General features: G+C 38.4%; 1 protein-coding gene across 1 annotated transcript in view; it reads right to left on the reverse strand.

Moving 5' to 3' along the window:
- Positions 1-13,774, reverse strand: part of LOC101860711 (protein unc-79 homolog) — a gene marked incomplete in the record, with an annotated part of 74,225 nt that overhangs the window by 31,436 nt on the left and 29,015 nt on the right. Inside the window, 6 exon segments of the mRNA XM_035973512.1 lie at positions 701-743; positions 1,557-1,639; positions 2,521-2,580; positions 4,519-4,634; positions 5,634-5,744; positions 11,265-11,339. Coding sequence (XP_035829405.1) covers positions 701-743; positions 1,557-1,639; positions 2,521-2,580; positions 4,519-4,634; positions 5,634-5,744; positions 11,265-11,339 — 488 coding nt within the window.

Genomic DNA, 13,774 nt, shown 5'->3' on the forward strand with positions numbered 1-13,774 from the left:
GAGAGAGAGAGAGAGAGAGAGGGGGGGGAATAGAGAGAGAGAAAGAGAAAAAGAGAGAGAGAGAGGGAGGTAGAGCGAGAGAGAGAGAGGAGGGGGAGGGGGAAATAATAAAAGAGATGGAAGAAAGGGAAAGCGAAGAGAAGGAGAGAGATGATAGACAAAGAGAGAGGTAGAGAGAGAGAAAAAGAAAGAGGGGAGAGAGAGAGAGAGAAGAAAAAGAAAAAGAAAAAGAGACAAAAATAAACAGGCCAGAAGAAACAAGACATGACAACTGAGAGAGGAGGAGCTTTATTTACCATTGATCAAACATTTGATTTACTGATGGTAAATCTTCATACTTGTCCCTATAGATTCTTATAAAAACAAATTATAGTTACCTTTGGCTTACAAGGTTATGGTATATTTTCTCAAAAACAGTAGTAGTTGTAGATTTGTACATCTCCATCAACGCAATTTAAAACATTTAAGTGGCAAGCTGCTTCGACATGGACTGGCAGGGCCAACCTGAGCTGAGACATAACTTTCTAGCAGACAGAGATACTTAATTGAAATCTCCAAACACAGGAATCAAACTCATATCTTCTGCTTGCAACAGTAAAGCACCCGATAGCATTACCACAGACGTAAGTTCTCTCACGGAAGCCCCCCAGTTAAAAAAGCTTATTTAGAAAAAGAATTCACCCGACTGCTGTATACTTACATACATGACGCCGCTCAGGAACGCATTGAAAACCGCAGAAGACCTGAGAAGTGAACAAAACATTGTCAGCATCATTTCACAAGAGCCTCAGTCATTTCTTAAAGTTTTGAGAAAATTAAAGAAAAAAGTTTGTCCAAATTAGAAAAATGATTTGAGCATTTGTTATTGAGAGGCGTGCTGACAAAATGAGTTTCTTCTCGCAATTCAAGACTGGAGATACCAGCTGAAAATTGACACTAATGTCAGATTGATAAATTTTCAATTGATGCCATGTTCTTCAAGTCTACCATGTCTTTTATTATTCTACACTTACAAACTGTACAAACTCCACCTATAAAGTTGATGTATCGATTTCCATAAGGTTACGCCTACAATCCGAGAAGTAACCCATGTTGCCAGCACACCTCACATTTTTCAAATAAAAAGTAGGAAGGAAACAGCAAAACAAAATGAAACTACATTGTAAGGTTTTCCTTTATATTTTCATTTGAATAACGGTTTTATCTGGAAACCTCTAGAAATTGAGTTTGGCGAGTGTGGAATGACGCTGACACAATCCCTTCTATTACTTCTATAAGATCCTACAAACATACGAAATAGTATCAGTAAATCTTATTATCTTCATGGTAAATCTATTTTACAGAGATATTAATATTAAGATATGGGAATTTTCATGAAAGTAGAATCTTAAAAAATTGGTTCAACCTAGATTCGCACACTCTGTTTTTGTCTAAATCACAAAAAAGTGAAATAGAATATAAAAGGCAAATCAACTGTAGAATAATCCGAAAATGAGGTTCATTTCATAGAAAAATGAGGAAATGTTGGGTAGTGGTGAAGGAACGAGCAGAGAAACCTGAGCTTGAATGGAGGAACGCTGAATGACTTCTCCGTCTGGTTGTAGCCCAGGAGGACGTTGAGGTGACGTAGGACAATGTTCTGAGGACATCAAAAACTCGACACATTGAGCAGGACTCTCCAACACATTGAGCAGGACTCTCCAACACATTCACACTGCTTGTACCATGGAACAATATTCTATGATGCCATTAACTCGCTCAGCCCAGGGGGCCAAGGACCCAGTCTATTGGCTGTGCCTAGTGGTTTAAGAGGTTTTTGTAAAACAAAAAAAAGCTAAATCAACTTTAATCGCCCCAATATTTCCCACACAATTTGTTTAGTCATCACATAGACTATCATCATTTAAAGAATTTGAAAATATTTGAAAGTCTGGGAGATATTGTCATTTGAAAAAGGTCAGCAACACGCACTAAAAAGTGGCTCAGATGAAAGACCAAGACTTGTTCTCATTTCCCCCTTCGTTACAATGCGCTAAGTTATTTTCAATTGTAGGTCAAGAAAGCAACCTTTGCCTCTGTAATAGTCTGTTTCTTATAAAGAAATGGCCAAGGTTCTCTTATAAAGTATAGTCTGTTCTTATTTGCTGTGTGTTTACATTATTAAGCAGTAGAAATTTCCATCCCGATATTTCCAGGTTCAGGGCCCTTGTCGGGTTCAGGGCCCACCGCAGACGTGCACAACCCGACTATCTCGGGCTCAGGGCTGAGCAAGTTCGTGCAATATCCTACCAAGAAACTGTAATTTGTGTCTTCAAGTGCTAGTATATCAGGTCATGTTATTTTTAGTATAACTGGAAACTCGATCGATTGCTCTTATCCTTATATGGTTTTTCTACAATTTTCTAAAACACTTCAAATACTGCGTCCTGTGGTGCTTATCAGGAACTGGAGCCCGCAGTTTCAATGAACAGTTCGGTGTGACATCTATGACTCAATAGCTCCACATGCCGGAATAATCACCTGAGCTTTGGTATCTGTCCTCTCCTCAGCATCGTCGTGGTCGTTGCACTGCACCATGAACTGAGGGGAAGAACGGACAACATTTCAACATTTCAGTAAAGAGACGCGCACCAACAAAGTAATGGTCATTTAGTGCAGGGAAAAAAACAAGAACGGACAGATATATATATGTATAGAAAAAACAGATGGACAGAAAAGAAATAGAACTACAAGTGGCGCCCTTCAACCACATATAAAAACACACACAACTGAAGATATATCTGGCCCTCATATGACCTTATGCAGTTGCGAGCGCCGTAAAAGCCTCTACTATTTAAAAATATATATATATATAAAAAGAAGAAGATATATCTAGCAATAGTTTTACACCTACTGCATGTCTATAAATAGAAGGAAACATTACAAAACTATTCTTCCACAATGAGAACAAAATACAGTACAGTATAACACGGATAGGTCGTTCATAGAAGACTCGAAATCATGCATTCGTCGAACTATGCCTGCGGTCGCGTTTTTTCGTCTTCTTTATCTTTGTAAGATATCCCTCAATTACAGATCCCTCGAACTATCACGGCTGGTCCCGACCAATTCAAGCTATCTGTGTTATACTGTATTTGTACAGTGTGATTAAAAAAAGAATTGCAGATCTAATTCATCCTTTGAGCGAAAAACAAAAAAAATCAGTGTAAGATCAGATCATGAACAGGCAGATTGGCTGGTAGGGAACAATCAAGTCATTCAGAACCAGGACCCTGGACTAGAAATGCTGCTTCTTGATAAGGAATACTGTAGCAATGGCAGATTCATAATTCTCATCAATGCGATGTGGTGCATTACACAACACTATTTAATTATTCCACGTATTATCAGAGTCCGACTCCACGACTCTGCAGTATACCCCCCCCCCCCAAATAAATATCCCCAAAAATTTAAGTTTGACACTTCTTTTATCTGAAATTCACATCATTCAAAAACGCAATTACAATTGGTAATATTATAAGAGAGTAGAAAGAAAACTTCACGAAATTTTGAGCAATTCTGGAGCATCTATAAAAAGTGTTTGACCTATTTTGGCAGATACACAGTTGGAGTTGTACACCAACAATATGTATGAACGTTTCGACCAATGTAGGTGTGACATTGTATAGTCAACTTTCCCACAGAAAGCAGTAAAAATAGATTATTATTAAATCTGTTGTTTTAAATAGCAAGATCTGTTCTCCATCGTTGATCCCAAACAGAATTCTCGATTTTTAAAGGCTTTTACAATAAATTGTAGATAGCGTTATTTGAATATTATTTAAAATGTTATTTTAAAACTGAAATTTTACTACAAATTTTAATCATTTTAATCGAAATATCGACCTAAACCAATCCATGTTGTGAACTGTTGTGAATGCAACCAACTTGTGTTTTGCGCACTCAAATGACCTTATGCAGTTGTGAGCGCCGTAAAACTCTTACTAAACTAAACCTATTTCTTTTTCATGAGCACCAGCAATGGTGTGTGGATTGTTTTTATTGAAGTAATATTGTGTATTATGTACACACTGGTAAATAATTTTGTCAGGAAGGAATTTAAATATGCACGCCATTGCAAACTCAACACTCACAAATTGGGTTGAAAGATTTTTACCTGCTTTTTTATCTGTGTACACCAGCAATGTCGTGTTTATTGTATTTATTGGTGTGATAATGTGTACTGTGAGACATAGATCCTTGTGTAGGTAGATCAGTTTCTACATATCAGTTTGTGTATGCCAGAGGAAACAAACATCTCCGACCTTCCTTCCTTGAATTGAATAAATTAAAAGTGGAGTGCTATTTGAATATTCTTCACTCCGGTGTGTGTGTGTGTGTGTGTGTGTGTGTGTACATGTGCATGTGTGTGCGTACATGTGCATGTGTGTGCATGTGTGTGTGTGTGTGTGTGTGTGTGTGTGTGTGTGTGTGTGTGTGTGTGTGTGTGTGTGTGTGTGTGTGTGTGTGTGTGCCCACCGTCATGAGAAGGGAGACAAGCTGGTAGACCGTGTCTCTGTCCACGCCCTCCATCGCTCGCTGCAACAACGCAGCAAAGTTACTCTCCTCGTCTGTGAACTCTCGCAGCTGACCTCCTTTGTAAGGTACAATGGGGAGAGGAATTCACATAACCATATTTCATTTCACTTAATACATATATACACGGTTATATATCATTACGTTTAATGTTATGTATCACTAACAGGGTTAGGAGAGAGTGCATGAGTGAGAGAGGAAGAGAGAGGGAGAGAAAGAGAGAGGAAAAAAGAGAGAGAGAGAGAAAGACAGAGATAGAGAGAGAGAGGGAGGGAGACAAATAGAGAGAGGGAGAGAGAGAGAGTGAGAGAGAGAGAATGAGAAAGAGAAAGAAAGAAAGAAAGAAAGCAAGAAAGAAAGAAAGCAATGTGAAATAACCATAAAACGCACTGTAAACTATGTATGCATATTTTATGTCACAGCAAGTGAAAGCGCATTGTCATTTCTCTTTGAGGATCAGTAAAGTACATCTTATCTATCTTATATTGTAACAAGCAAAAATGTCTTCCAGAAAAATAGAGCTCAGCAAAAACAATATAAAGACAAGATAACCGAGCACAAGCAAAAAAAGGTTTTCAAAACCCATGTCAAATTTGCATCTGGAAAAAAAAGACTTGGTAATTGTAAATTGTTGGTGAGCCCTCAAAGACACAATTTGTGCCATTTAGGAGGCAGGCTGCTTTGACTTAGAAAGTTACAGCCAACAAGAAGTTGTCTCTTCTGAAAAAAATCATTCCAAATATTTTCAAAAATTGTAAATCTTTAACGCTCTCATCAACACAGAGCAAAATATTTAGAAAGCCAGCAGCCTCAACCCAGGCTGACAGAGCCAACCTGAGCTGAGTGTGATCCAACATCCCAGCAGACAGACGCACAAACTCAATAAAATAACTTCCCTACCTGGGAATCAAGTTCTTTCTCTTCCATACAACAATGAAAAGCCTAATCATTACATCACATACATTGATACATTTGTCACTGATTCTGACTACTCTGAATCATGTGGCGAATGGAATGGGTTCAAAAACATTTCCTGAAGCGGTCAAGCGGGTCAGTACCTGGGAACATGGACGCCCCAAAACTGCCCAGATTCAGCTTGGACGGCATGCGTCGCGGGAGGTTGAACTGAGGGGCTGACCACTGCCGGACACACGGCTTCTCCTTCTCCACTGGAAACAACACAAGGAAAAGAAACACAAATCTTTTTACCTCCAATTCAAGATACTGGCAAAGTGCAAATGCTTCACACCCCCAATGACACTCTTCTAACAGATCAATGCTCCACTAGACACGAAAAGCTCAATCTGATAAGATAACACGTAGCATGACTGACTGTAAATGTTTTATGCCCACATCAACAAAATTAAGGTCACTTACGAACGAGGCAGGCTGCTTAAACCCTGCTTGTCACAGACAATGCCACCTGATAGAGATACAACACATCCCAATAGACAGACGGGGATACAAAAAATAAAATAATTTCTCCGTGCAGAATCAAACTCACGTCTTCTACATTCTACAGTGAAGAACCTAACCATCACACCACCAGGCCTGACGAGAGGGGGGGGCAGGGGGGGCCAATGCCCCAGGGCCCGGGGGTTTGGGAGGCCCGCAAGCAGGGGGAAAAGAGAGAGAAAAAAAAAAGAGAGAGAGAGAGAGAGAGAGAGAGAGAGAGAGAGAGAGAGAGAGAGAGAGCGTATGTTGGTATGTAATAGATATGCTACAGTAAAGTGATTATATATGCCTATGTACATTGTATTTGTTGGGTTATTAAATTGCAGGTGAGGGTGGGTGGGGCCGAGGGGGGGCAGAGGAGGGGCCCGAAGGTGATTGCTGCCCCAGGGCCCGACCAGGCTCTTGACGGCCCTGCACACCACAGACACTGGTTAACTCAGGATAGAGAAGAAAAGCAAGCCCATGAGACACGACTCTTGAGGCAGAATGGGCTGATGAGTTCAGGGTCACAATAGAGTCAAGAATATCAACAGAGTATGCTTTGACTTTAAATATATGTAACTGGTTTCTGGAAAATTTTTCATCAGTTCTCACCAGATCAACCCTTCTAGTGTCCACGGCCAAATAAATCTGCCGAAAGTTTTGTTCTATATTGACACAGCCATTGACATGTTAGTTAGTGAAATAGTGTTAAGATACGTGTGGTAACTGGGATATATATATGTCTTTTAGCGTGACATAATAAATGTATCTCAAAACAGAGTGATGCATGTTGGCGACCAGCAAGGGCTTTCTTTTTATTTTCTATTTGGTATTATGATACTGCCTACAAACAAACATGAATAAAAAATTGTACGTATGCGCTTATGTTCGTAAGTACATGTACACAATTGTATACTAAATTTCTGTAAAGAGATCCAATAAAATGTAACATCAATTTTTGAATTCTTTTTCTGCTACGTCAATAAAGATTGGCTGATAAAACGTATTGGTAAACAAGAACTAAGAACTGCAATTACCCTTTCATTCAAGGGTGAAATCTGAAAAAAGTCAGCAAATTATGTAAAGGAATGTCAAAGCAAAACATGAAAATTTAAAGAAATCTTAGGTTCTAATTCCAAGCCTTAATTAAAACTATTCAAAACTGAGACATTCTAGATTGTAAAACTTCAAACATCATGACATGGTTGGAAACGTCACTCATAAACTGTCCACACGTAATTACTCTTGTAAATCTCAGACCATTCAGACATATCTATATATAGATAAAATGACGGTCAGACATATCGATGACGAGACACAAAAAAAAGTGTCCAAAGGGGGCGAGGTGAGGAGGGGGGGAGGGGTGGAGTGAGCACAAGAAAGTGAGGCCAAGCCAGACTTGTGAGAACAGCAACTGCATGTTAGTCAACAAAATCACAACAAAACCTTGAGTGAAGAGAAAAGAAAAAAATTATTCTGTCCAAGTCACAAAATGAAAAATTCAAAAATCACACTCCATAGACTGGTACTCCTAGACTGCACACTGTCATGGCCGCCATTCTTTGCTCTCAAGGAAAATTTTGCTGTGAAGCATGTACACCACAGGCCGCACCATTCACCCAAATGAAGGGCAAAACACGTCGTGCTCTGTTTTAAGCTGATAATAAAACGCCTCTTTTCATTTTGGCACCAAAAATTTTTATTTGCTAAATGGAAAGCCTGATCAGTAACCCTACTTGTGTATTTCGGAAGCACTATATCTTTCAATAGTTACGCTGACGAAAAACCTTTTTCTCGCAACTGCTGTGAATTAAAAAAAGGCGTTTTGTCAGGTTACGGCAGTGCTAGGGCCCAGAGCATGCAGAACCTTAAACACCCCCCCCCCCCCCCTCTCCTTTTTTCTCAAATTGTGTGCTGCACAGTCCAAGATGTTACAAGTCTACGTCACACTCTGAAAAAAAGGGGGGTAAATCTTCATTGAGAAAGGGAAAGGATGGGTGAAGAGGGGTTCAGTACGGCCAGCGAGGGTCAGATGGGGATATAAGCAAGGAATTCTTGGCTCCTTCATGTGTGGATGGTATGGTAAGCAGGTGGTACACAGATGACCACATGGGCAGGACCTCAACACAAACTATCTAGAGAAATGTTATGGTGGTTCACAAGTGTGTTGTGTGGATCTGTCTTCTCAACTAATAATATGGGAATGATATTCCCTCCTCTCTCATCACTCCCCCTCCCCCCAAAAAAAGAAAAATAAGAAAAAAAATTGTAGGCCTAGAAATTTTACACTTCAATCAACACACTTTAGATAATTTAGGACGCGGGCTACTTCGACCTTCCTTCCTACCAGGGCCAACCCGATTTTAGAGGCATACAACATGCCAACAGCAGATAGACAGAGGGGCTTTATTTATAAATAACTTCTCCACACAGAGATCAAACTCAGATTCTTTGAGTAATGAGAAAGAACCAAACCCCGGATGGTATGGTTGTCATTCCATATTTTGGTGTTGATAACTCGTAACTTTTCAGACTGACAAGTAAGGTGTAGTGGTTAGGTGCTCTGCATCAAGGGCAGAGGATGTAAGTTTGAGTACCATATGGGAAGCAGTTTAAAGCTCAGAGGAAATGAGAAAGAAGGGGGAGGGAGAGGGAGAGGGAGAGAGAGAAAGAGACAAAGAGAGAGAGAAAATGAGGGAGAGAGAGGGGAAAAGAGAGAGAGAGAGAGAGAGAGAGAGAGAGAGAGGGAGAAAGAGACAAAGAAAGAGAAAGAGAAAGAGACAAAGACAGAGAGAAAATGAGGGAGAGAGAGGGGAAAAGAGACCGCACCAACTAGGGGGTCCAAGTTCTGGGGTCAGCCTTGAGTGGACAATCTCTTCAACTCATCATCAATCTACACACAACATAAAAGTATCTACACAAGTCGTAATTCGCACAACATCTTTTTGTTATCAGACAGATGTCCAAAACCATCATTCTACAACTCTTGTTAGCCTGGACGATCTACCAGTAGGCCTACTCTTGGAAACAGCAACAACATCGGACTACATATTCAAATAACCTTGTGTAGGCTGAGTATCAGTAATACCTGACAAAAACAACTCTATGTTGAAAATAAAATGTTAGAAATTGGCTTAAGGTCAATTAACCTACTTCTAAATCATGACATCCATACTGAAAACATTTTTTTTCTTATATCACAATGAATTCCACAGTAAAAGTCTGCTTACTTCGAGAAAATTACTATTTTTCAGAAATAGTTGAGTCTCAAAGTGAATTTTCCCTAATCAATTTTCATTTATTACTTTTAGAACTTTGATCTAGGTACACATACATATATGAGAAGCAAAATATATCCTGTGCAAGTATATAAATATGTTAGTAAGTGTATAAGAAGGCACCTGCTATGTGACTTGCTAAAAACAGAACAAATAGGGGAAGTGTATTTCTAAAATAAAATCTGAGATCAAAATTTTATCACCACTGAATTCTGAATAAAAAGAATTCACTTTATCTGGGGTTTTTTGTTTTTTTTATAACTATTTCTTTGAATATTATTAAATATGGCATTTTAAAATCTCCAAAGACACATATAGGAAAACTGATCAAAATGTCAGCTGTTAGAAACTAGAAAGCAAGGAGAAAATAGTATAGCCCAATAAATCATGACCTCTATCCTTCTTTATGAGAAACATTACTTTTTGGAAATCTTTTTGGAAACAAAACATGTGAGCAAAACTTGCTGTATGCTTTTAAAAGTAATTTGTGCTGTAATTAAGAAATCTGCAGTGTGTTAAGCAGTTGGCAGTGAGTGTAATGAACTAGCTGTGCGTGTGTAAGCAATTATGATTGGCTGTGTGTGTCTGTCAGTAATGGGCCATGTATGAAAGCATTTGGTACTGTTTTTAAGTACAGTAAGCAACTAGTTGTGTGTGTGCGTGTGTGTGTGTGTGTGTGTGTGTGTGTGTGTGTGTGTGTGTGTGTGTGTGTGTGTGTGCGTGTGTGAGTGTGTGAGCAGTAACAGCCGTAACTAAGCAATAGGCTGTGTGTAAGCAATTGGTAGTGTATGTAGCTGTAAGCAATCGGTTGTGTGTGTAACTGTAAGCAATCTGTAGTGTGTGTAACTGTAAGCAATCGGTTGTGCGTGTAACTGTAAGCAATCGGTTGTGTGTGTAACTGTAAGCAATAGGCACAGTAATTAAACAAGTGGTTGTGTGTCAATAATTGGATGTGCGACAGACTTGACCGTGACAGAAGACAGCTATTGACAGAGAAACATTCATACATCTTCTAATTGCAATCACACCCCATAAATGTAGTGCAATGACAGGTATATATGTAAAGGAGACCTGTTGTGAAATATTACATCTAACATAAGTTCTTTATAACAACCCATGTATCTATTATTCAGGCTCTTTTTTCCAAGAGAGCCAATACTTATTTTTTTTCCAAGAGAACAAAATTCATGTTCTTTTCTCACGAGCGCAGACAATTATTTTACTTTTTATCCAAGAGCACAAATATTTGTGTTCTTTTCTGAAAGTACAGATATTTTCATTCTTTTTTTTAACAGTGCAAATATTGAAGTTCTCCTCCAGGAGTGCACACATTATGTTTTCTCCAAAAGAGAAGATAGTAGTGTTCTTTTCCAACAGTGCAAATGTTTTTGTTGTTTTTCCAAAAGTGCATGTGATTATGTTCTTTTCCACGAAAGCAAATAATCATGTTCTTTTCCAAAGGTGCAGACATTCATGTTCTTTTCTAACACTGTAGACATTTACATTCTTTTTAACAGTGCAGATATCTTTGTTCTTTTCAATGAGTGCAGATATTCTTTTTAACAGTGCAGATATCTTTGTTCTTTTCAATGAGTGCAGATATTCTTTTTAACAGTGCAGATATCTTTGTTCTTCTCAATGAGTGCAGATATTCTTTTTAACAGTGCAGATATCTTTGTTCTTCTCAATGAGTGTAGATATTCTTTTTAACAGTGCAGATATTTATGTTCTTCTCAATGAGTGCAGATATAGACAATAAATATAAATATATAACAGTGTACACATGGATTGCTCTTTGCCTTCCACAAGTGTGAACAAGGTGCGCTACTTCAGGTGGAGAATTAGCGAGTGAGGGGAGGACATTTGCTGTTATAGGCCACTGGTGGAGGGGGGAGGGGGGTGGGGGGGGGAAGACACGTGTGAGTGCAGCAACACCAGGACCGGCCCATCAACCATTCAACACCACTCTCTTACTAAGCAGCCGTTTATACAGAAACGTCTTGGAATGCTTGTCAAAGATGTGTGGCAGGGACCTCTGCTTGCGCTCGGCTGAAAAATGGGGGGAGACTTGTTAAAACATACAGGCAAGATTTCTCAATGAAAGAAACATTCACCTTTCACCAAAATTTGTACAGCTGTAGCTCACAGTTTACAGTTATGACAATTCTTGACAACAACAAACAGCATCAATTATATAAATTTTCCTTGTCAAGAACAGATTGCCTATTCTGCAGGCATTTATTTTGCAAAAGATACGAAAACAGACTAATTTCGTTTTCAAATCCTAAACAGATTGCCCTTTCCTCAGACACTAACAAGAAGAAAAACTAGGCAATTCTTTTTCATAACTCAACAGATTCTATTACTACTTTGTGATGAACAAGTATGTGAATTTTTAAACAGGTCTAAATAACAACTATTTTTGGCTTCTTTGGCAAACTTTGAGATAGGCAATCTGTCCATGACAGCACAGAACGCAACAAGCACAGGACAAGGTCTCCTCCTTAAACTCATTCATCTCTGAGGAAAGAATGGAATAAACCACAGGGAACAGGTGACTTGTACTAAGGGGAACAATGTGCTAAAGGGAACAAAAAGTACGATATAATTTGTCCTTTCTAGGACAAACTTTTGATCAATGAAATTTATCCACAGTTCCTGCAAAAACTTGCATGTGAAGGTGGAAAAAAAAACAACTCCCCAACAAATGGACAAAAATATATTGTTTTAAACAAATCAAAATTCAATTTTCATGCTTCTTTCTTCCCCAAATACAACTACTCGTGGCAGTACATTGAGCACACACGTCGCAAGTAAGGATGACCGCACTACTAACGTAGAAAGTAAAAAGTCACACAAACTGTTTCTCACTTTGCTAAGCTCACTGCAGGCACTCTAATTTACTCAAAATTCTCTTGATATCTGTCAGCCCTTTCTCCAGACATAGTTTGAGAAATGAGAAGCACTTTAACATAATCTGAGTCATTTAGGAAATACAAAGCAAGACTGACAGACAGAAATGAGAGAGGGACAGACAAGAAACTGGACCTAAAAATAATGCCCTTCAACAACATGATTTCTCAAGACCGTCAAGAAAAAGTTTTAAGAACCATCCAAGAAATATGTGGGCTACTATGTTAGCATCCTTCCCCAATAAGTCAAATCCATTTGTCTTTTACACATTTTAAGTTCAAAATACTTCTAAAAACGTGACATATAGCCTACTTGCTCACACATAAAATCACTACAGTTCTCCGATCATCAATCAAGGCCTACGTGCAAAAGCTAATTCCAAGAAAACATAAATAAAGGATAAATATACCCTCAGAGAAAGAAAGACAGGAAAAGAGACTAACAAACAATCTGGCATTGAGAGACAGATGAAGGAAGAAGAGTTGAATATAGAACAAACATTTAGAAAACTAGAGAGGAAAAAAAATCATTTTGCACACAAAATTTTTTTTAAGAACCCTACTATTATCCTTGTATATTACAATTTAGCACACATAAATTAGAAAGACTGAAAGTATTTCTCACAAAATAAATCATTCAACATTTTAACTACAATCTCACTAATAAAATCAGTTCAGGTATTATCTTTTAATAGTAAATCAGGAATCTATTGGCATTATTATGAAAAGGATGATCTGAGCGAAAAATGTGAGGCAGCGTGGCGGAATCAGGCTCTCGTCAATTTTTGGACATGTAGAGTTATTGGTATCATCTTAAAGCTTATTCACTCATCTTTATTTGGATGAAAAAAATATACATTTATCATCGTTACAAGTCGAGATATTTGCGAAAGAAGGAGGTGGGGGTCACCTGTTTTCAGAGGTAAAATTAGTGAGAGAATGGCCGCCAAAGAGTGTTATTTTCTTAGCTTAAGAGTCCGTGGTAACTGAAAATTTACTTTTTTGGTGCCTTTAATCATCGCTTTTCAGAAAAATCCACACAGAAATGAGTCCTTTAATTTTCATGAAAGGTGTTGAGCAAAAAACAGAAATTTGACAAAAATTCACAAACCTGCGAAAAAATGCAAGTTTCTTCACTTTGATTATTTTGACGAGAGCCTGATTCCACCACGCTGCCTCACAAATAAAGTCTTAGGTAGTTAAAATGGTTTTTTTGTTTTTTTCTGAGTTAACTCAACCATCATCGAGCAGTATTTCGCTGTCTTTACTGTCTTTATTTAGATGAGCAAATGGCAAAAATAATCAAATTAATTTATGATACTTGAGACGTGGCCAGCCCAGTTACTATGTTATGAAAAAAAACAAAGGAAAGATTTAGAGTCACTCAAATAAACATGAGATATAAAGTGAAAGAGAGTAAGGAAAGGGTTGGGGGAAGGATGAAGGAGAAATAAAAAAAGGAGAAAAGTCCGGTGAGGAGAATAAAGAGAGGGAAATGAGGCATGAATACCAAAGACACAGAAAGAATGAGACAGAAAGAGAGAGAGACAGAGAGAGAGAGAGAGAGAGAGA

The sequence above is a fragment of the Aplysia californica genome, unplaced genomic scaffold (assembly GCF_000002075.1).
Source record: "Aplysia californica isolate F4 #8 unplaced genomic scaffold, AplCal3.0 scaffold01336, whole genome shotgun sequence".
NCBI classification, from domain to species: Eukaryota; Metazoa; Mollusca; class Gastropoda; order Aplysiida; family Aplysiidae; genus Aplysia; species Aplysia californica.